This window comes from Nasonia vitripennis, chromosome 3, assembly GCF_009193385.2.
Source record: "Nasonia vitripennis strain AsymCx chromosome 3, Nvit_psr_1.1, whole genome shotgun sequence".
NCBI classification, from domain to species: domain Eukaryota; kingdom Metazoa; phylum Arthropoda; class Insecta; order Hymenoptera; family Pteromalidae; genus Nasonia; species Nasonia vitripennis.
This window is the reverse complement of record NC_045759.1, coordinates 7,179,267-7,202,500: the sequence shown is the minus strand read 5'-3', so window position 1 is coordinate 7,202,500 and position 23,234 is coordinate 7,179,267. Positions and strand designations below refer to the sequence as shown.

Genomic DNA, 23,234 nt, shown 5'->3' with positions numbered 1-23,234 from the left:
TGCATAAAACGCTCGACGAGAGCTGCTATTGTTGAGTGGCCAGACACGTTTGTGTGCGCATGTATACCTACAGACACACACACCCTCTGACTTTTCTTCCCGGGCGACGGAGGGCTGGAAAAGACTCGCTCGCAACGCTTTTCTTTCTTTCTTTTCTCCGCACCGTGTGCCGCTGCCGCCGTCGGTCAAAGAGGACTGCATCGGCCAAGGGAAGGCTCCTTTTTACGGCCGTTCCGAGAGTTAAAAGTATTTTTTTACGGCCGCGAGGGAGTCTCGTGCGCGCATTAATCGAGCTGGAAGTTTAGCGCGACGCATTGAATATGCTCGTGTAGATCGCGTGTAAGTGTACGATGCAAGAAAATAACTCGAAAAGTTTCTCATTTGATCTTCGGTGCGATGTGGAGTAGGAGCTCGTAAATAAAGCCGTCCGATCGAAGCCGCAAACAAATCCCCCTACAAGACGAAACTAACCTCCGGGTCTTTCTCTACCGATGCAAAACAAACTAGCCACGGCATGGACTTCTATGGCAAGAAATCGAGAGGCAAGCCACGTCCGAATAAACGCGACCGTCGCTGCTGTGGTCCAAGGCAAAAAAGGACGAGCGTCGTCTCTTTCGAGAACCCAGATTACAGCCCTTTTTTCAGCTCTAAATCCGAGTCGTTTTCGCGTGTAATTTCACCGGCCGATCGAACCGTGTATTATCCGCTGGAAATAACCGTTCCAGGATCATCTTTTTTTTGCAGTGTACGCAATGAAATTCATTAACCAATACCCAGCTTCCGTTTTACACCCGTACTTATTTCCACCGCAGCCTCGCTATACACTCTGAATTTTTTAAAAAGTAGCATTACAGCCATAGGACAAAGTTTCGATAGACGGGATGAAAAATCGTCGGCGAGCGGCCGAGAAACTTTAATGCCAACTTCGGGAAAGTAATATTCTCCACTTTTTTTTTTTGCTCCGGGCGCCCACTATTTTCCCCTCACACCGTCGTCGCGCTACGGCTGTTTTCTTTTTCTGGCGGCGAACATTCTGTAAGCATCCGCGTGAAAATTACGCGGGCTGGATACTTATAGTCATTAAGCTCGACGAGAAAGTAAAAAAAAATTTACATCGAAGCGAGCTTTTTCGTGCTTTGCATTATTTAAGCGCCCTGTGCATCGCGAACGTATAGCGAGAATTGGAAAAAAGCTCGTTGTATTTATAGCTCGGAGTAATCCAATCGCGACGGACGCGCGCGTGTTGAATCGAACTCGATCAATCGTAATTATCGAGTTAGACGCCGGCATTCAACGATTTTAGGACTGATCATTTATTCACGCGACAGTCTATTGCACCTGAGCTGCTGCAGCGCCTCGTCGATCAATGATTCACTCGCGAGGAGAAACACGAGAACTTGTCCGTTTACGAACACGGGATGTACTCGAACGTTATGGTGTGCAGGGATTTCGAGCATGAAAGAACAACGTGTAACCCGACGAATTCGTAATACAGATTCGTTGAACACGACAAATTTTTAATTAAAAACAGCCGGGCCGCACGTAAATTTTTCGTCGGTAAGAGGAAACTTTTAATTTTCGACTTTAATAACTCAGAGCTGGAAAATTGCCCTGCACTGCATAGTTGCACAATGTTCTCTCCATCTTCCCCCCGAGAGCTTGGAAATAAAGTTTCGTGAACTCGATTCTCCGCAGCAGTGCAGGAGGTGGTATAGCCCATCGTCTTAACGAATGTTTATTTCTCGAGGAATCAACGACACATTTCCGCGCAAGATGCGTCTCTCCCGGGCCTAATTAAAGCCAAACACAATCAAGAAAACTCGACTGCTGCTGCAGCGCGGAGACAGAGAGAAGAGAGAAAAAAAAGCTCGAGACGAATCTTCGCTTACTTCAGGCGCCATAAACTAAGCTCTGGGACACAATAAGTTTCCTATCTCCTCGGCTCCTCCCCCCCCCCTTCTCTCTTTCTCTCTCACTCTCGAAATTACGCGTAATTAGCATGTCTAATTAGCAGAAACTCACTTGGGCTACTGGTACACACGCACTGCTGCTACGCTGTCTCCTTGACGACACAACGAGAGACTGGTATGCAGTCAGCGCTAAGTATTACTAACGACTCTGCGAAAGCTGTTTGTGCCAAAGAAAATCAAGCGGACTACCTTCGCGCGTTTACGCGTGTCTCCTCGGCGGTGGCTCCAAGCTCGTGAGTTATACGCGGAGTTCCGTTTTTTGCGCCGTGTGTACACGCTGAGAAAATATACGGGGCTTTAATTTTCTCGGTAATTATGTGCCGCGGGAGCACTTTTTTGTGGAAAGGGGGGAGAAAGCGTGTAATTTGTGATTTTTCGCGTCGAATTTTTTAGAAGAAGAATAACACGCGGTGAGCAAACAGCGACAATGGCGGAGGGATCACAGTTCCACGGTGTACGTTATAGACTGAAAAAGTTGGCATATTCGTGTGACGGGCAGAAAATAAGCGGAGAATAAAAACGTCCAATCAATATACTCCAAACTAGCGGAGTTGACGCTGTGTGTGTTTCCATTCAATTCGCCGGGGATGAAGCTTTTACGAGTCTCGGTATTATTCATACGATGAATAAAATACGCTTCCTCAATGCAGGGCTAGATGGGCATCGATCACAATTATTCTCTGCACTGAGTCAATTTTTCAAAAAAAAAAAAAAACTTTTTTTACCCTATGTTTGCGCGCGAAATCCAAGCCCGGACAAAATTCAGCCAGAGAGCACATAGCAGGCCGGTGGCCGAGGTGATGACCGCGCGCGTTAACTAATGGCCGGTTAGGGCCGCAGTTAGCCCGGGCGCCACGGAAACTGAATCAACGCCGCACAAAGGCCAGAGCTTGCGAGCAAACGAGGGCCGACGATGCAGCCACGCTTTCGCCGACTACTTTTTCCACCGCCGCGCGGCTGAGTTGATATAAGGCATTTTTCGCGATATTGAATTTCGTACGAGTATAGTGTATAATTCAGGGCAAAGTTCGTTGGATAGAAGGGAATATCATCAGAGTGTAACTTTCGTTCTAATTCGGCAATTATCATGCATCGCATGGTAAAGGAGCCAGTCTGGGGGATTAAATTTAATTCCTGTACACCCGCTGCATAATTCGCCGGTCAAAAGTGGCAACCTTAACTTTTCTCTGAAATATGTTTACTTCGAAAACTTTTTAATCGCATGCCCCACGTTCTTCAAGCAGCGCGAATAACAACGAGACTATACGAGAGAGAATACAATAACGGCCGCTTCTTTGAATTCGTAGGTCGAGGCGAGCAACATCCGCTATTCTCATTACGAATGAAGCAAACTAATTTCGCGAGCGAATTGTCAAACGAACTGCTCAGCGACGCACATACACTCTGATTCGGGGACAGCGGAGCTCTGTGCCTTTTCAAACAATGTAGCACTGGGTAAACATGCAAAACCGCAAAACGAGCGCCGGCGTACCGGGGCCGCGGCATAATTGGACGACTCGGCGCGTTTGGATTTTTAAAAGCGCCCTCGATCGCGCGCTATTCAGTTGGGGTGTTTCGAAAGCTCGGGAAAAGCTCTTCACTCGAGGGAAAAAGACGCTTTGTCGAGAATTTTCCAGGCCGCGCGTGAGTGATGTAATTTTATAGAGGACGGTATAAAATTGAAGTCGATAAAGGGTTATGATGGTATTTTATCGTTTGACGGTTTACCGAGAGCTGGGTAATTTTAATAATGTTTATCCCGCGGTTGGAATTTCGGAATTATCTTGTAAAAGCATATGTGTCTTGTTGGCAAAATTATGCCTCTACCCCGCTGCTAAAGAATACGAACGATTTATGATCAAAGGGAAAAATTTTATGCGATAACGTGGTAATACCGGAACATAACGGTTTTTATTGTATTAAAACGTAAATATTCAAGTTCTCCTTTCTAGCAGTAACGGTTTCAAGCGCTACTAAGAATTTCACGCAATTCGCTGATCCCATAAAGAGCCGAAGCTCGCTTCAGCTCAGTATACCAAGTTCCACTGACGAAACAAGTCCGTCTGACTAAAACTACTCCACACCACTACATACTACACCATTAGCGTTACTCACCCTTGCCGTGTAACTGCTGCCGGTTGGTGTCGGCTCGCAGGTTCTCCGCCGTGTGGACGAGCTCGTCAAGTTGCGGCTTCTTCTGCTCCAGTTCCCGCAGGACCGTCTGAAAATAGCATTTAAAATCGTGAAAACGAAGCTCATATTTATACACCGCATCGTTACACAAAACAATATCCCTTTTCCTTCTCTCCTATGCACGGCCGATCGCGGACTGAATTTCCGCCGATGGTATATCGAATTTGCGCATCTAGTTAAAATTCAGAAGCCGTACGGCGTTTATTATTATTATACGCATTAGATAACGGACTATACTCGGCGCGGTATATTGTTTCATCGACCGAGCCACAAATAACCGGCTGGAATCGGCAGGGCGTTCTAATTTATGCGAAAATCTGAATATATACGCTTTTGAGTGCCTCTACCGTATCACAATGCTCCGAGCGAACATTCCAGCTGCACGCGAAGCGATAATTGCGAAGAACAACTTCCGAAAATATTCGAAAAAACTTCGGGGGAGGTGGAACTGCCGACAATCTGCGAAATTGTATACGTGTTACGCAGCACTTTGCCGACAACTCATTTTTCGAAAGTTGCGAGTAATGTATGCGCTGTGTACACTTTTTACCCGGAACTTCATTAAGCTTTGCACGGCCTATTCGGCCTCGACGACCCGGTTTTTTCTCCCTAGAGAGAAAGTAGAAAAGTAGCAGTTTCTAAGCTAGCAATTTTTTTCGCATAAAAATCGATGGAATAACGCGCGAAGCTAATATCACGTACGTCTGGCCGCATCCGGCTTTTTCTACTTCATCCATCTTCCGCGTATAGACACATTCGGAGAGTTCGAGTGTGAGCGCCACCTGGCGACGCGGCTGCAGTATGGCGACCGCAAGACTAGATATATGTGCGGCGCGAAAGGAATTTTCTTTTCCAATACTTCTCGCGTTATACTCGATCGTATAACCAAGTGTAATGAGGTTTTCCTCAGCGGAAGCTACTCGAGCTTCGACGTTGGAATTTCTGTATAATCGCCGGGACGTTTAGCTCTGCAAAGGAATACTTGGAGCACGTTGCCGTATGCTAATCCCTTAGAAAATTCTCACTCGGCGAAAGCTAATAAAGACGAAAAAGTCCCTCGAAATTCCAGCCGCAACCCTATCTCCGCCGAACTACATCCTCATAAACCAAAGCCTCCATAACTCTCTCTTTCTCTCTCTCCCACTCGCCCAACCACGAAAAATCCCTCCATAAACAAGCCATCCAAAGCAGCCCCTCCGTTCATTCATACACCCTCTCAAAAAGGCCGACAGAGAGAAAGGTAGCTAGCTAGCAAGCGAGCGAGGGGCAGGGAAAAACATCCTCGGAAGGTGCAGAGCCGGCATTACGCCGGGGCTGCGCGTACGCACGCCGGGCGGCGATTTCCGCGGCATCGCGTGGTGCATGCAGAAGAGAGCTGCTGCTACCGCCGCCGCCGCCGCCGCGTGTTAGCCTCCCCCTCTACGTCTGCTCTGTCTGCCTCTCTCTCCTGCTGGGTCGATCGCCAGTTCCAGGTAGACATTTTCCCCGGCTCTCTCTCTCTCTCTCTCTCTCTCTCTCTCTCTCTCTCTCTCTCTCTCTCTCTCGCTCTTTCACCGGCAAGTTAGGCGGGCAATCGATAGCCAGCTCCGCTGTATCCTTCTCTCTCTCTCTCACTCGCTCGCTCCCTCGTGTGGCGTTCATCGCTTAAAGCCTTTAAGATTCGGTGTGGCTGTGTGAGTGAGTGAGAGAATGGGTACAAACGAGAAAGGAAGAGAAATATCGATTCGCATTCCAACGGCGACGAATTGCTGCTCTCGGGTCTTTGACTCGGTTATCCAAACCTGAAGGATCGAGAAGACTGGCGGTTTTCAGGCTGGATCGAGTTTACTTTGACTTGCCTGTGTGTGTGTGTGTGTGTGTCTGTGGCTGAGACTCGTTTACCTTTCTCTCTGTCTCTCTCGCTCTCTGTCTCTCTCTCTCTCTCTCTCTCTCTCTCTCTCTCTCTCTCTCTCTCTCTCTCTCTCTCTCTCTTTCTCTACTTTTTCCTCTTCGCGCAGAGGAACTTTTATTGCCGAGTGGCTGAATGGATGGGGCGTAATGCAGTGTCATGAATTTTCAAGTGGGAAATCGGGCTGGTTTTCGATGACTCTCGTGCGCGTGCGACAATATCGATATCGAACACATACTCCGAAGACCTTTATTACTCATGCGCTATGAATTATAACAGAATCCCAAGCTTTTCTTCGAGCTGCGCGACACGACGATGAATTATAAATGAAAAGATTTTCGAACGCTAGTCTTCTCGCGTGACGTGCTTCGGGAGTCGAAGGATTTCATCACGTCGGCGCGGAGCCGCAGAAAGAAGTAAAGCATCGATTTTTCCCGCCGCTTATAAAACCATTCGTCAGGCTGAATCCCTGCGCGGTATTAATCGAATGCTTAAGGAGCCCATCGAGACCGCGGTCTGAATATTGGAATATTTTCTAAAGAACAATTCTTTTCTTTTTGCGAGATTCTCGAATACTCGACAGGCGATAAATTCGGGGTGGAAAAAAAGCGTCGATGCCTCGACCTATCGTACATTGCAAAACTTTTAACGACCGGCCGGATATTTATGCTCCATAAACGTTCGAGAGTAAAGTAATAAAAGTCTTAAAAACTTCGTAAATCGCGAGCGAAAAAAAGGAAGAAGACTTTAAAATTTTGTTCACAACTGACGAACGAATTATGAATATTCGCAGAGCTTTATGTATTAATCGGATAGAAGCGGAATTGATGAATCTTGAATTTCTATGGATAAGCAGTCAGCCCAATTATTGCATTTTCTTCATCGCGCCAATTTAACCATTTACCTTATACGGCTCGCCTATAAGGCAATATTCGTTAATTATTGCCCCGTTCAACGAGCACCTCTCGTAATTGGTATTCGATCTAGCAGTATATCCCCATGCTATTTGTTAATCTAATCAAGTAAAGTCGGTCGTAAATCGTGAACGCGGAATTGGCAGGTTTTGCGCGACGAAAAAACCGAAAAGAGAAAAAAACTCATCGAAAAGCAATTCCAAACAAAGAGATAGTCGCGAAATATCGATTCGGGTTTATCAGTGATCTTGAAATTGCGACCTCTGCGTGGGCTCTTTGTGTCAGAATGCAGCATCAAGAGGAATTTTGGAGTAACGCCAGCGTGGCCCTGGAATTATGGACCGACTCAACGGCTAAAGTGAGTAACTATAGAGCCACACACATAAGTATTATATGCTTCGAATTAGAAACAATTTCCCTCAAAGGCGTTCTCAAATCCCGAGGAAACTCTTCGCAAACATCTTTGCATCATCAGGACTGCGCGCGTCTCTGGCCAAACACAGCTAAAAAGCATTTCACCTCAAACTCCTCGGAGAGGTGTATACACACACAGAGGCACGTACGGGGAAACGAGCTTCTCCATCGCATCACGTGGCACGTGCACACAGACTTATCGAGCCAGCGGTGGTGCGCTTTTCAAAGGCGACGAGGTACCGCCAGCAGCAGCAGCATCAGCCAACTAATTTCGGAACGCAGTCGATTGTGCGAGGGCTTTGCATCCCGCATGCACGAAGCCTCCGAAATACGTATAGATATAGCGAGACAGACTAGGTAGAAAGATACCCCAAGCCGTTGATTTCATTATTATTGCGCGCGGAGCATCGGCGCCAGCTTCTCGCGGGGCGTTTTAATGAGTCGGAAAATGGAACCCGAGCTCTACGGGGATGATAAGGACGGGAGAAGCTGTTTTTACCGACATTGTCAGTCAGACAGGGAGAGAGAGAAAGAGAAGCCGTTGCAGGAGTTTTAGGTTTCGCAATGCTGGACTCGGATAACGATGGGAACTTTTCGGAGGCTTTGGTTTCGCGGTTATGCTCTGTTTCTTATTCGCTGCGCTTTTGTACTAGCCGAACTCGAGATTCAAACCGGTATACAATCAAGCTATTCGATTCGATGAGTCCCCTCGAAAAAAAAAACAAAATTCGATCGACGCCCCAAAGAAAGAAAAAACCAACGAAGCCGAAAAACGATCGCGAGAGCTGCCGACAACGCAGGATTTCTCGCTGGTGCGCCGCTGGCAACAATAAAAATTGGGAGTAATTAATGTCACCCGACGACTGGCGGAGGGATGCCTCGTTCGCGTGTCCCGGGATCGTTCGCCGCCGCGTTCCACGCATATTCAACGCTTCCTACACTGTTTGTGTGTGTGCCGGACTACCCAAACCCCTCCTTCTTTCTCTCCATCACCGGTGTTTCGTATACGTGTGTGCGCTTGTCTATCGGCCTTTGAGCAGCAGCTTTTTACTTTTGTTTCGTGCGAGCTAACGCGTCGCTGGGCGATTTTTTCCCCCGAGGCTCCGGTGCCTACTCTACTTTCATTTATAGAAAAATAAGCTCTCTACCTCATCGACGATGATTTCAGATCAAACGCGATCGCGAACGAGAGATTCATTTGTAAAAGCGACGTTTTGGTCTCTATCGAGTTGGAAATCTATTTCGATTCTAAAATTGAGCCGTAATAACACGCGAGCTGACGGAATTGACGTGTTATTAGTCCAGAGCGTACGTTAGTGCCATTTCAACTTGTTACGTAACGCGGAATGGAATAACGTATACGCGATAATATACGGTACGCTTCGACCACTTCAATCTCGTCACGCGCGAAAAACTAGCAGCTGTACACATACACAAATCTGTTTATACCAATTTCGATCGTCATCGGAAAGCTTCCAAACGAAGTATCTTGACACCTCGCGACCCACGAGAGCTGATTAAAATGTTGACTCGACGTAAAGTATCGCGACACTACATCTCTGTACGATACTGTGCAGCGTTTCATTGGGACCGACGTAAAAAAAAGTCTTTTGACGCCGAGCGAGGGACTTTCAAAGTGCTTTTAATCACGCATACGATTGACTCTGATTAGCCAGCGAAATGCCATGTGTACAGCTATACACACGCGTGTGTATAAATTTATTCGCGTGAACGCAATTTTCGATAAGGATATTGAAAAGTCGAGGCACAAAGCAGCGGGGACAATGCGAAATTCATAAATTCTCTGACGCTTTATTGCCGGCGTTCGCATAAGGTCCAATTAAAACGCGACGACGATTCCGCGCGCGTTCGTTTCCGATTCATCAGTTCCTTTATTCCGGCTCACGCGCGTGTACCTCTGTTTCCCCGCTTGGCTCTTCGTTTTTTACTCGCACGTACTCTTCCACGCGCACACAAAGGGCAAACTCGAATTCCGACATACACGTCCATTTGCATATCAATTTAGCCGCGGCTCGGTCTCTCTCTCTCTCTCTCTCTCTCTCTCTCTCTCTCTCTCTCTCTCTCTCTCTCTCTCTCTCTCGAGCTAATCTATTTTCACCGTTGCTGCTATTTTTTTCGACGAGCTTGTATTGATTTCCGCCCTTTCAAGTTGAGAAACACACGAGGAGGTGCGCGGCGGTTATTACTTTTTCTCGGAGCGGAGTTTCCGCATTTTAATCTCGAAATCGCGAGCGAGAATTTAAATTTCTAATGTCACTTTCAGGCGGGAGCCTTGGCTTTTTTGAATTTCAAATACACGCGGCGGCGAAAAGATATACGCGAGACTGATGTACGCGCATATATACAGGGGATGGAAAAAACGAAGAGAAAAATTGTCGATAAATTCTCCTGGGTAATTTGAATTTTGATTGACTTTCGATAGAGCTGCGAAGCGAGTGTACTGGGGGGAGGTCAATGATCTCCGGTGGAAAAGAGCCGAGGTCTACTTAGACGACGTGGGGTTGAAGGTCGGTCATTTACCCCTGACGGGGAGGTTATCCGGAGAGGAATAACCTCCGATCGATGAGGGTAATGTAGGGCGACTGCGACGAGGGTAGGTCGCCGTGTTATCGGCGGCTGTGGTTTGAGGTTATCGAGCGCGTTTTAAGGATGACGGTCGTCATTGGAAAATTGCAGTACTAGGTGTATACCGACCGATGCGAGAATCTCTCAAAAAAATTGTTGCTTCGTCGAGGTGCGCTAGGCTTTAAAATGTGTTTTTCTTGAGCTTTGTAATGCGTAATAAAATAAAAATTAAAATTAAAAACAAATAATTTAATTCCGGAAAAAGTTTATCGCCGCCATTCGCATGTCGACCTTTACTCACTGTCCCCAAACAATCAAAAGTAAGGACGAGCAGCTAAACGACACCGCTTACAAACACCGCTGAATTATTCAGCCTAGTTCCGAACAACTCTGTGCCATTGTCGTGCACTTACGACAAAATATTGAAAAGAGAGCTGAGAGCGAGTGAAAGAAAAATATACTGAAACTGACCTTCTGTTTGTCGATGAGCTGAAGGATGTTGTCGACATCGCCGACCACGACAACCTGTTGGCGTATCATGTCTTCTCTCGCCGTGAGCCAGTCACGTATCTGAAAGCATTCATTATTTAAACAACGCGCTTTATGAGCCCGTAATTGGAGGGTAATTCAATCGACAGTTTCAATTATAGAGCGTGCTAGAAAAGTTAAGATACGCTCGGTGCTATGCAATTTATGCGCTTGCTCCGCTATTTCATCCGATAGACTGGGTTAACTCGTTTTCGATCAGGGGCTGATTCGATTATGCTGGATATCTGGTTAGTGGAATCGTGTCAATTTTCCACTGCGAGATTAGACTTTGTAATTTCGTCCAATGCTTGCTCTAATTAATAACATTTTTTGCTCACGATCGAATTAATACACATAAAAGTAGATAACCGCGTGCATAGTCAGACATTTCCAGTTAAAAAACCACACAGTCGGAGCCTTTTCCACGGAAAAAGCTCGCACCCGCCAAAGTCAAACAACTCACCTGAAGCAGCTGGCCGTCGAGGCTGGTTGACGGCGCTGGCTGGGCTGCGCTCTTGGAGTGGGGCAAGCCACCGGCGGGACTACTGCCGCCGGGGGAGTCGGCGCGCGCGCCTCCAGCTGATGCTGCTGCAGACGACGACGACTCTACTGCTGCCGCACCTACGCTGCGCTCGCGCTCTGCAACAAGTAACGAGGAAACGTGTTATACACACATGCATACGTAACGTCCGCAAGGCTAAGGCTTCCGGGCTTCTGTTGTAAGTCGTGGATTACGTGGATTCCCCAACGGTTTTCAAGCTTTCGCTTATAAGCGCGAGCTTGCAGTAAACTATAAAAAAGCGCAAAAAATATCATCGCGATAAACCGTCCGGAAAATCCCAGCCTACTTCTCTCGGAAAAGAAGAAACCAACCCTCTCATCAATCAGACACACCCACCCACGCACAAGCATCTCTCTCTCTCTCTCTCTCTTCCTCTCTCGTCTCGGGCTGCAGTTACGGAACTCCTTGGCGCGCATAAAGCAGCGCAATATCGAGCGGCTAAGCAAACAACACGGCGCGGTGTAGCTCGGGGAAAAAATAATAATCCGCGCCATCGAGCCTCGAAGAAAGGGCGAAAGAAAGAAGAAGAAGAACTCGTCGGAGGGATGAAAGAGGCGCTCGCGCGCGAAGGGGAGATGATCGCGCCTCTCGCGCGCACTGCACAACAGGTTCGCTTGACGCCTCGGCTTGTTTGCCCAGTGGGAAGTTCGACGCGAGGGAAATTCATACCGAAGTTTCGGCCCGCCAAGACAGCAGCCTGTCGGGACGATAATAGTACGAGAAATCTCGTAACTGTTTTACGCGTATAACGAAGCAACGACAATTCCAGCCCCAAGAAACTCCACATTAGACCCGCAATGCATCAGCATTAAAATTCAGGAATAACTCTCCCCTCCGGCAAACTTATCCATTCCCAAAAGCCGGCATCGATAGCGCACGGCAACCCGTATCTACCCCCTTCGTACGTTCTCTCTCTTAGGCCTCGCGCCTCGGGGATAGGCCTCGCTCTCTACCTCTAGGAAAGACAGTAATTGTGGAAAATTTACGAGCCGCCTCTCTCGAGTAGGCTTTTAATAAGACCGGCCAACTCTCGCGCGGCCAAAGTTAGCGGCGCGTTAAACCCTCTCTCCCTCACTGCACGAACTTGCGAGTTCCGCACTCTCCTCTTTTTGTGCCTCTCTGTATACCGCGCAGCGCAGCAGCTTTTTCTCCAACTTTTTTCAGCGGCTCGCTGTTGTTTGAGGACGCGCGCGCGCTGCCAGTTGGAGTGAAAAGTTCGGACGATTGTTGGGAGAAAACAGAGAGAGAGAGAGAGAGAGAGAGAGAGAGAGAGAGAGAGAGAGAGAGAGAGAGAGAGAAAGGGAGGTTTGAAGTCGCGTTTGGAAAAGACGCTGGAAAGTGGGATAATGCAATTGCTGCAGCGTAGCCCCGGCGCGCTTTTGTGCGCGATTCGTATCGTGAATTTTCAAGAGGCACTCCCAACCAGCTGGAATGATATTCAAAGCTCGGGGAAATATATTTTTAATTTCTCTCTGAAAGCTCCGAGCTTTTCCGTTCCATTTTAATCCACTCGCGCGGATAATTCCTTTTTACTTCTATGCATTCGAGCTTTTTTCGAGACTTTTACTTACGGCTATTTTCCTTCCTCGTTTTCTCTCTCGACTGCAATTATTCAGCCACTCGCGCGCGCGATCCGCCCGAAATTATTATACGGCCTAAACGCCGCGAACGAAACACACGAGGCGGCGGCGAACAAACAACAAGTGTCTGCCTCTTGGCTCAAAGCTCTCCGCGTGACTCCTCCTCGAGAGCAAATTCTCTCGTCGCGCAGCCGAATTATTTCCGGGGCCGCTCGCGGTAATTAACCGTCAGCGAGACGTTGATCGTCCTTTATTAATTTTCATCCCTCGTGATAAACGATGCACGAAGGAATAGCTGTATGTGTGCGCGAGGCGATCGACGGGTCCGATCGTATCGGGGTTATACTACTGGTCGGATATTTACGGTCTCGAAAGCAAAGTTTTGAGAACGCAAGCTCGTAAATAACGGTTGCCTCGTATAACTTTTCGGGAGTTTGATTAATACGGGACGTTGGATATTGAAAATTCTGCCGAGACTGTGCAGAAGGAGGAAGGGAGAGAAGGAAGCGACGAATGAACGAGTCTAGTCACGCTTGATATTATCGAGCATTGTGTGATGTCAGGGGAGCCTGATAGGGACGTTTCTATTTTTAACCGTGTCGCGCGTATACGGATATTTGGAATACCGAAAAGAATGTCTACGTGTATCCATCGATTTTTGCGCGTAAATTACGCTCTGATGGAACTACGCAGAGCGCACACACATTCCTGTATACGTAGAGGTGTATCGATAAGGAATTCCTCGCCCCAAAGTGTATTATACAGACGCACACACACTGCGTATATCCGGCAGGTATCTATTTCCCCAAAGGCAACCGCAAATCAATCTAATTAATATTAATCTCAACAACTGTATTTAGCAGCCATAACTCAGAGCTTTCTCTCTTGCTCTCGAGCGAAGGAAACATCTCATCGTCAGCTGTTAAAAGCAGCCGACAAAGGGATCGTGAGATCAAAGGCTCCACTACACGATATGGCAGAAGCTCCTAATAAATATAACCTATTTATTTCAGCTCTTTCTCTCTCTCTCTCTCTCTCTCTCTCTCTCTCTCTCTCTCTCTCTCTCTCTCTCTCTCTCTCTCTCTCTCTCTCTCTCTCTCTCTCTCTCTCTCTCTCTCTCTCTCTCTCCGTGTGTCTCGAATCAATATCGTACTTTTTCCCGTGCATATATCGACTAGACTCTCGCGTCATCCTTTGTGCGCATCGGGATACGTGAGTGTAGGAGTGAGAGAGAGAGGGGGGGGGTGAAGCGAAAGAGAAAAATTACTTTTACCTCGACGCGTGACGGGACTGCTCGAGCGGTTCTCGCTCCAATTGGCTACTCTCGAAATTCGAGCTTCGACTTAGGAGCGAAAGAGAGAGGGCGAAAGCCAGTGTAGTAAAAATGCCGGTGTATATCCTTGCACGCGCGCATATCTCTTTCTTTCGGTTGGCCCAGGCTAGCTCTCTTTCTCTCTCTCTCTCTCTCTCTCTCTCTCTCTCTCTCTCTCTCTCTCTCTCTCTGTTTCCCTTTTTAATAGCGAAGCCGGAGGGGAATTTATCTTTTGGCCTCGGAGAGAGAGAAAGTTCTGGCGAAGAGAGAGAGAGAGAGAGAGAGAGAGAGAGAGAGAGAGAGAGAGAGAAACGATCTATATATATAGAAAGTTGTGGAAAACGATCGGCGCCGCGAATTATGACGCCGAGCAAGAGGAGAGTTTTTATCGCCCGATCCGCTTTCTCGTCGGGTGTGAAGAGGATCTCTAGCTCACGGAGAAGTTTGTATCGCGTTGGTGGTGTGATTTCGTGTTTCGTCGAGCTTTTCTTCCTTTTTCTCTCCCTCGGCTCGGTTAGGGACGAAACTTTTTTATCGAGGCATTTTCGCGGTCGACTCGATCCTTAAGCGGTATGAATTTGCTCTGTACGTTTTTTTATTATCGCGAACGACATACCTCGAGAGAAAATAAACAATCGAGACGTCGCAAGCTCCGAGTATAAAAATAAAAGAAATCACCGACCGAGCACAAGCTCGTACGATACGATGCACGTTTCGCGGCCGATCACGTTCGCCGTATAATATACATACGTACGTATATGCAGGAGCGCAGAGAGAGAGAGAGAGAGAGAGAGAGAGAGAGAGAGAGAGAGAGAGAGAGAGAGAGAGAGAGAGAGAGAGAGGATTAAGCTCGTGCACTCTCTCGCGAGCTTGCCCATACTGATTTCTTGGACTCGGGCCAAATCGCTATACGCTACTGCGAGGAATATCGCTTTCCTCGGCTGCGACCCCTGATGCGTCTCCGACGACGCGGCAAATGTACAAGCATGACAATGATGCACTTCCACGGAGTGAACTTCACCGGAGGATGAGCTTCATATCGTTATCGAGGTTATTAGCAGTCGCGGAATTATTGATTCGATTCGAGTAATGCGAATTTTCTCGGGAAGCGAAGTTCCGTAAATTCGAAATAGCCGGTATCGATCGAGTTAAAAACTTTAAATGCCAATATTGCGGGGCTCTCGAAGTTGGAAATAAAGTAAAAAAGTGCATTTGCTTCGAGAAGGAGGAAATTTGTTTACGAAATATCCACGGATGAAAAATTCACAATACGATTTACGAGTATACGAGGAAGAGAGTACCTCCGACCGAACAGCTGTTCATCGAACTTTCCAGTCACTACCTGATTTTCAATCTTATTCCGATAAAATATTCAACGCACCGGCACGTACAAAGCATAAATTTCGGAATGGCTGCATCGTCCCGCACCGCCGGAAGAAGTTTCTCCCTCTCACGTCGCTCGCTTTTTTTTGTGTTTGTCGATGTTTGTGTGCAGTTGTTGCCTAAAAGCAACCTCAACCACTTGAGACGTTATTTTTACTCGATAAAATATACGAAAAAGAAATAACAAGCGAGCGATATCAATCGTTCACACGACCACTTTCCCTTATAACAACTTCCGCAATTACAGCGGCAAAAGTACGCCAGGCGCTTTTATTAATCAATATCCAGCGAAGCTCAAGCTAAATCAAGATCCTCGAATTACACGCCGAAAAAAGAAAGCCGCATAAGCCAGAGCTAATCTCCCAAAACACATTCGATCGGTGATTAACTCGAACACGCTCGCCGATGAATTATGCAAACTCGTCTACATATAAAATCGGCCATTCGACGTTGAAAATCAACGCCTCGCAGCCGGCTAGATTACATTACGGGTCAAACGGGGACGTTAGAAGCCTGAGAGCGTGACGGCAATCATTGACGGCCGCGCGCGCTAAACGATCATCGACCGGCGCGGGCTACCGCTGTCCCCTGTTGTAAACGTCGATAAATCGCTTTAGAGGCTGGAATATGCCGCAGCCGTGTACGCGGTGGCGAAATGTGCTTTGCACTTTTTTTTCAGCTCCGAGTTATTACACGGTTTTGCGAAAATTTGATTGAATTCTGCAGGGCTGGCGAGTAACGCCGCGAGTCGAAAATCAATACTCGAGCGGCGCATTAATTCGGTCGATTAATTTCGAAAAGCCTGATATCAACAAATCACTGGCGCACACTGTATACCTCGTAAAATAGCTCGACGCGGCCCCGTTTTTCACTCGCAAACAAAGGAGAACACGTCGCGCCTCGGAAAATTCTAAACCTTCGAATGACAGATAGACGTTTATATATCGATACACATACACGCGCACGATATTACGGCGTCGTTTCCATCGACATCACAGCGTTAAATTCTCCATCTCGTTATCATTCCTTTCCTCCGCATTTCTGAATATTCACGGGGCGGTATAAAACCGGAGGATAGATTTTTGAGCTGAATAGGATATAAATTATGCGAGAGACTGCAAGGCGCGAAAAGCGAGAGAGAGGGAGAAGTGATTCTCGCGAGCTTGAATGGAATCCGGATTAGACGCGGCGTTTTGTAATCAAGAATTACGGCTCTGCGGATTTCGCGCCTGGTCGGTAGCGGCGCTATTGAGGTGTCTGTTTGCACCCCTTTCTTATGATGTAAATAGCTCGAAGATGCAAATTCGGCCGCTCTGTATACACGTTTGGGAAAAGGATGAGTGAGATATAATGATAACCTAGCGAAGCGTGTATTATTAATCCTCGAGGTATAAATTTAACGTAAAATTCACGCGCAATTGGCCTCTTTCTTCCCTCGACAATATACAATATCTAGCCTGAAATTCGGTTACCCCAGCAGCAGCGGCGGCCGTACAAAGCTAGCTTGAAATTTGCGCCTGAAGCGCTTGCCGGCATTCTGGAGGAGTCGCGCCCTCAAGACGTTTCTGCGCGACGCTCTCGCTATAATCTCGAGTCGTTATAGTGGACCTGGGGGATTAGACACGCTGGCTGTGAGCGTATTTTAGGCAGGCAGATTTATCGGCGATTTACGTGCGTCGGACAAGGTTGTACTCTGTGCGACTGTATGTGCGTGTGCGTACAGAGGGGGATGATGATGGGTGGGGTGGGATTTTGGTTTGTTTGTAAAATTTCGTATTTGTCAGCTTCGATACGCGCTCGTCGTCGTCGTATTTGTTGTTCGTCCGTTTCGATCTCCATAATATGAATATTCATGTTAGTGGGGGTATTTTCGCGGGTTTGTTTTTTTCAGCGTTATCGATACGCCGTAAAAAAATATTCGCACAAGGGATGTTTGCGGAAAATTCGTACTTTTGGCGTTAACGGTTATCTGCTCGGGGGTGTACGAACGCGGGGTGAACTTTCGAGAAATAAAACGTCGAAAGTGCAAAAAGGCGTATATTTTCGATCAGAAATTTGTTTAAAAAAAATCAACCTAATCAACCAACAGGCCCACTCGGTATTCCATCTCATTCGCAATCCACCTGCATCTACGGCAGAGTAGACCTCTCTCTCTCTCTCTCACCCCCAAACACACTACACGCGTACGTACCTCCAGCCGCGAATAAGAGATGAGGTACAGGAGAACGTACGGCGGTACTGCTCCGCGTAAATACATCCGAAATCGAAACCGAGGAAATCGAGACCGAAAACCACGAGGAGAGAGAGAGAGAGAGAGCCGCACGCGTGTGCGGTGGCAAACAAGCAGGTATATAACGCCGCCTTAGAATCAATATTTGCTCGATACGCGCCGCCCTAGCTCTTATTTTGCCTGCCGGCTCTCTCTGCCCCCTGCTGTGGCTTCGATGCTTGAGTTTCGAGTTGCCACCACCGCCGACGCGGTTCTCTCTCTCTCTCTCTCTCTCTCTCTCTCTCTCTCTCTCTCTCTCTCTCTCTCGGCTTCTTTTTGAGAGAGTGCGCTGATTTTCGAGGGGGTGTGCAGCCGTGTGTAATTGAAAGTGTGCGGTGGAGAGGTTGTTTCGTTACTGTTTCTTCTTTTTACTCCCCTCTCGCGCTCTCGCGGTGAAAAGTTTTTTCGAGCAATCGCAGTCGTTTTGCGAGCTTAAATTTCAATGCAACGTCGAGCCGGAGCTCTTCTTTCAGCCGGGAACTGAATTTCCAAAATGCATCCTGATAAGCTTCTCCGCCTCGCTTTCAAGCTCCAATACAGAAAAGAGCTTTCAGCGAGATGAGGCCGCGAGTCGAGGACGCGAATTCGAGTAAAAAAACACGCGAAAGCTTACTAAAAAACAACACGAGCAATTCGCCGGTTAATCTCCACGGCGATTTATTAGCGTTCGTATCACGCGCACGCGAGACCCCAGGCGCGCAAACGCTCATACATCGGCGCGCTAAAAATTCCTCCGCTGTACAGTAGCAGCTGTTCCGCGTCGCGAGGGTGCGACCCCCCGCAAGTGTGTGTGGGTATACGCGCGCGAAAGCTCGCCCCCCTCGTGCAGCGGCGTGACTTGCAGGAGGGGTGTAGAGGGAGAGAGACCTCCGACGGCTGTTGGATTCTTCTGCGTGTTTTGTTTCCTTGAATGAGAGGGAAAGTGCACAGGATATACGGAGTTGGTAATTAGAACAATTCCCGTTAATGAAACGAGGCGGAAGCTTCTTATCGATCTGTTCTTCGCTCTCGATAACTCCTCTATGAAAAGCAACGACAAAAGCACAGGTAAAATCGGAAGCCCTCCTGCGGTCATTAAAGCTCTCGAAACGTTATCCGCGTAATGACACACTTGCTGAAAATATGGCTTGTATTTTATTTTCTTCTCTCCACACGTATATAATCCGGAGCCTTTATGTCGCCGTTAAAGAACGATAAATGCGCCCGTAATGAAGAGCTCTAGCTTTTTTACGACAATCTTGACAAAAAAAAAAAAGAAAGAAAGGATTATGCGCCTGGCCGTTGTTTTTTTCGCTCTCTTTGCCTCTGCACTGCTTCGAATTCATTTTTTCCCGCAGAGACAATGAAGTCCCAGAGAGACGTCTATTAAAATCGCGCACTATAATGCCGCTGCATTTATAGTAGATGCCGATATTTCCAGTACATATAGGGGCCGATTCAAAAGGCAAAATCGTCGCTCTATCCTTCCATGAAAATCATAATCCCACGTATAATTAAAAGATAAAAGCTGCCTCCCCCGCATGTGTGAGCTATTCTCGCAAAGCCGCACCGCGAGAAAAAAGGAAATCCTACCACAAAATCCGTGAATTTTTTAAAAAGCTGCACTGCACGCTAGTCGTGTCATTTTTTTTCTTTCTTTCTCTCTCGATTTTTTCCATAGCCAAGAGCGGCGCCGAAAGCTCGCTCGAGAGGGAAACGAAGCCCGATTACATGCTCGCGCGCGAAAAACAGACACGCGCCGCTGCCAATTAAATCTTTATGGGTCGCGCGCATGCGACGGGAACAATGAGGGGCAGGCATCGAGGCTTTTTCGAGCAGCGCGATGATTTTCCCGCTGCGTCGGAAGTGAATAGGGGTAATCGGCCTGGAGACTGGCTTTGTGTGTACAGACTGCTGCGCTGCGGTTGATGATTTTGGGTTCATAGCGCTGTGTGGATTACCTTGGAAGGATCAGCCGTTTCGTTAAACATCCATTCGATTTTCGACGAATAAGCAGCTTCGTTATACCGGGTTGGCTCTGGTTGTTTTGGTTAACCGATGACGAGCTTGCAATTTCACGTGGACGCGTGGTTGCTTTAAACTTCGTTAACAACTGCCATTTCGCGATATGGAAGTAATAATCCATTAACATCGCTGCTCGGTTCATGCATCATCGAAAAAAGCTCGCCGGGCAAGAAAAACCGCGCGTTAACCGCACCCCGGCAAATTATCATCAACCCCGCAAACGATCTTCCAGCTGACGTCCATTAAAATCTCATTACAAGCTACTACACCGCGAGCTGCGTATCGGTATACACAGCCCGAAAGCCAAACGCCTCGCATTTTTCCTCCAAATCCGCGCGCTAATTTCCCGCGCCGAATTTAAAGCCCCGATCGACCTGTCAAACAAGAGTATAGGCTTTATCTCGCCGACGAGGGTAATTCGACGCACTCGCGCGTTGCTATCTGCACCGTGTTTGCTCGTGCTTCGTTAAATCGCGCGCGACTCGACCCTTCCGCCTACTACGCGTACGTATGTATACAGGCCGCAGTGAGGGAGTGCAGGAGAGGGACTGGTGTAGACTGTACGGCGGAACGGCGCTTTATTATCCTGACCCTGACCGAACGAGTTCATCCGCCAAGATAAAGATTTTCCGCGCGCGATGTATACGTACAATTTGCCAGTCGCGAGGCGATAAAATTGCTGTCGGAAATGTCAGGGGCCGTTGTTTAATAGAGAGGAATGGTAATGGCTCGAGTAATTATGCTCTCTGGGTTTGTTTGTGTGGTAGGAGCGTGTGATTTGTGTGCTTTTGTAAAAGCTTCGCGGTGTTTCGAATCATCTGGGAAGAGGCTGGTGATTAAGGTAAACAACGAGGGATCTAATTGATTGGAGAAAAAGTTAATTCCGCCCATTTATTAAAAAATATATTCAAAAGCGGAAGTTCCTATAATTTCTTGATGAATTTAAATTGAAATACCGCGCATCAAAGTGAGGATATTCGTTCATTGACCGAACGAAATTGCACCTTTTAATATGCTTCACAGCACCCGCCCATCATTTTTTTTCAAAGAGAAATACATCCATAAAATACAAAACCATATATCGACAGTTACATTCAGCACAATTCCGCGCGTGTCCCGTTTTTAATTACCAGCGTATCATCACGGACCGAATTAATAATTCACAAATCCCCTCCTAACGAGATCCCCGTAATTAAAAGCCCGACATTCGATAACCACAGCGCGTAACCCGTCGAGATCGAATGAGCCGCAAATGAAAGCCAAACACGACGCTAGCGCGAAAAAACTCGAAAGCTCCAGCCGGATTGAAAGTTCTGCCCACGAAGAGAAAAAAAGTTGTACCTACAGAGTGTGTACGGCTGATTAATCGGGTACGACGAGGCGACAAAGCGCTACACGTATACATACATCGAGGAGGAGAAATTAAGAGGAGCCGCGAAAAAGAGAGCTGAGCATGCGCGGACGTGTGTGAGATGCCGCGAAGCGTGGAAAAGTAGAGACGGTGTAGAAAGTATAGCGGCGGGATGTGGGTGAGGCTGATAAGGTGGAAGGGAAGTAAATATGGAGGAATTTTTTGCTTCGATTTTGAAGCATTAACCACCGAAACGAGCTGTATCAATACAGAACCTCGATTAATTTTCTTCATACGTACATCAGCTGCTAACAAAGTTACGCGAACAAGGCCGCGGCTTTGTCACGCGCTGACAATTTTAAAGAACCATCCCTGTACACAATAATGACAGCCCCAACCCTACCCTCGCCGGCAAAGCTCGCCTCGCCTCGCTATAAGCCATTTATCCCTCCGATAGAACGGCGAGTTACGAGGGACACTACTATACGAGCGGTCATTAAAGTTTTTAGCCCGCGACGAAAGGGCTAAGGACAAGGACGACGCCTACGCAATAACTAATCAGTTTGAAAACTTTCTCATCGAGAGAGAGAGAGAGAGAGAGAGAGAGAGAGAGAGAGAGAGAGAGAGAGAGAGAGATTAGATTAGATTAAATTAGACTAAATCTACCGAAATACCGTGATGTCTGTGTGTATATCAGAGAGTATTATTAGTTTGGAGATAAATCTCGCAAAAGCGGTATAATTGAAAGCAATTGATGGGAATTAAATGCCCAGGCAGATGGTATAAACAATATTGCGGGACGATTTACGCAGAGTCGAAACCAATCGAAAGATGGATCTGCCTTTATCATCCAGCTGCGCAGCAGCGACACCTGCAGCAATTCGCGTGATCAATCAAAAAGCTATGGCTGGATCATCCCAGTGGGGTTATCAGTCGATGATGGACTGCAGGATATGTAGTATCGCATTGTGCGCAGTTTGCTTTGCAGATGTCTTGATTGTTTAGGTATAAGCCTGCAGGACGAGGTATCGCTTCGACTCGATGAATTTCTGCTCTTCTCGTACATTAATTTAACGAATGTATTTCCCTTGAAAAAAAAATAAATAAAAGGAATACCGACCCGGCCATTAAAAATCCAGCCAACGAAACCAATAAAATTTCCCCCGTAGCTGCGAAACTTTTTCCGCGCTTCAAATACGTCCTGAAAAATGGAGCAACAGAAAGAGGGAGAGAGACACGATGGTCCGCAAGCTCGATATCTAGCCGCACAAAAGTGCAGAGAACTGACAAGCGCAAAAAAGCCCTATTCAGCTCTCGCAGAATGGAAATAACACGCGACACAAGCCGCGCAGCCCCAGTCAGAGCAGCACAGTGTCTAGTGGCCCTAGAGAAACCGCGTAATTGCAGCGCTCCCGATCAATTATCGCCACTTAATAAACGAGTACACGCCCCTCTCTCGTGACGCTAATTCGAGAAAACGTGTGTGTATCTCTCTGTTTTTTTATTATTTCACTTTATTCCAAAAGAACGAGATAACGCGCGCAGTGCGCCGGAGTATATCGTGTTCCGCGGGATTTTTTAATTAAAAACGCGCGCGGCTCAGCTCTTTTCCTTTGATTTTCAACCGAGACTTTGGCGCGCGGAACGCGGGGACAAAGGAGAAGCGGTCGGAGTAGTCGAGACTAAAGGGAAATGGGTCACGCGTCGTTTTTTTTCGCCTTTTGTTATTGCTAAATACAAGGGGAAATGTCGATTAAAACGCGAGAGTTTTAGAGCTGCGCCTTTGACGAGCGGAGACGTTTTTAAAAACTCGCGCGCGATTCAATCGAGAGATTTAATATTCGCCTCGAAGGGGAAAAATGATAGAGATGGTATTCAACAAGAAACTTAACACACGGGCACGAGCCAAGCCAGAAGAGAAGAAGTCTCGCCATCTCGCTCTTTTTCACCCGAGCGAGAGAGAGAGAGAGAGAGAGAGAGAGAGAGAGAGAGAGAGAGAGAGAGAGAGAGAGAGAGAGAGAGAGGGAGCCAGTTCATTTCGCGTATCTAGGACAGAAATGGTTCCCAGCGCCACAGCAGCAGCAGCAGCGGCACCTCTTAGCTGATGAACTGTCCCTGTTTCGAGACCGGGATTTCTTTTTTCTCCCTCGTTCCAACGCAAGCGCCGGCGCTTTAATGCAGCCCCGCGTCACAATGAACTCGCGCTCGTTCCGCGAATGCACTACTACTTGCCTCTTTTTTTTGTTCCTCGCCTACTACTTCTCTCTAGAAGCTATGATG

The 23,234-nt window shown here is 47.4% G+C and overlaps 1 protein-coding gene across 17 annotated transcripts in view; it reads right to left on the bottom strand.

Annotated features, from left to right (window-relative positions):
- Positions 1-23,234, bottom strand: part of LOC103317445 (dystrophin, isoforms A/C/F/G/H) — a 218,745-nt gene that overhangs the window by 152,854 nt on the left and 42,657 nt on the right. For all 17 annotated transcript variants that reach the window (XM_031926602.2, XM_031926610.2, XM_031926616.2 and 14 more), the window contains 3 exons: positions 10,957-11,132; positions 10,437-10,535; positions 4,086-4,191 (listed from right to left, as the gene is read on the bottom strand). In XM_031926602.2, the coding sequence (XP_031782462.1) occupies positions 4,086-4,191; positions 10,437-10,535; positions 10,957-11,132 (381 nt within the window). The remainder of the gene's footprint in view (positions 1-4,085; positions 4,192-10,436; positions 10,536-10,956; positions 11,133-23,234) is intronic.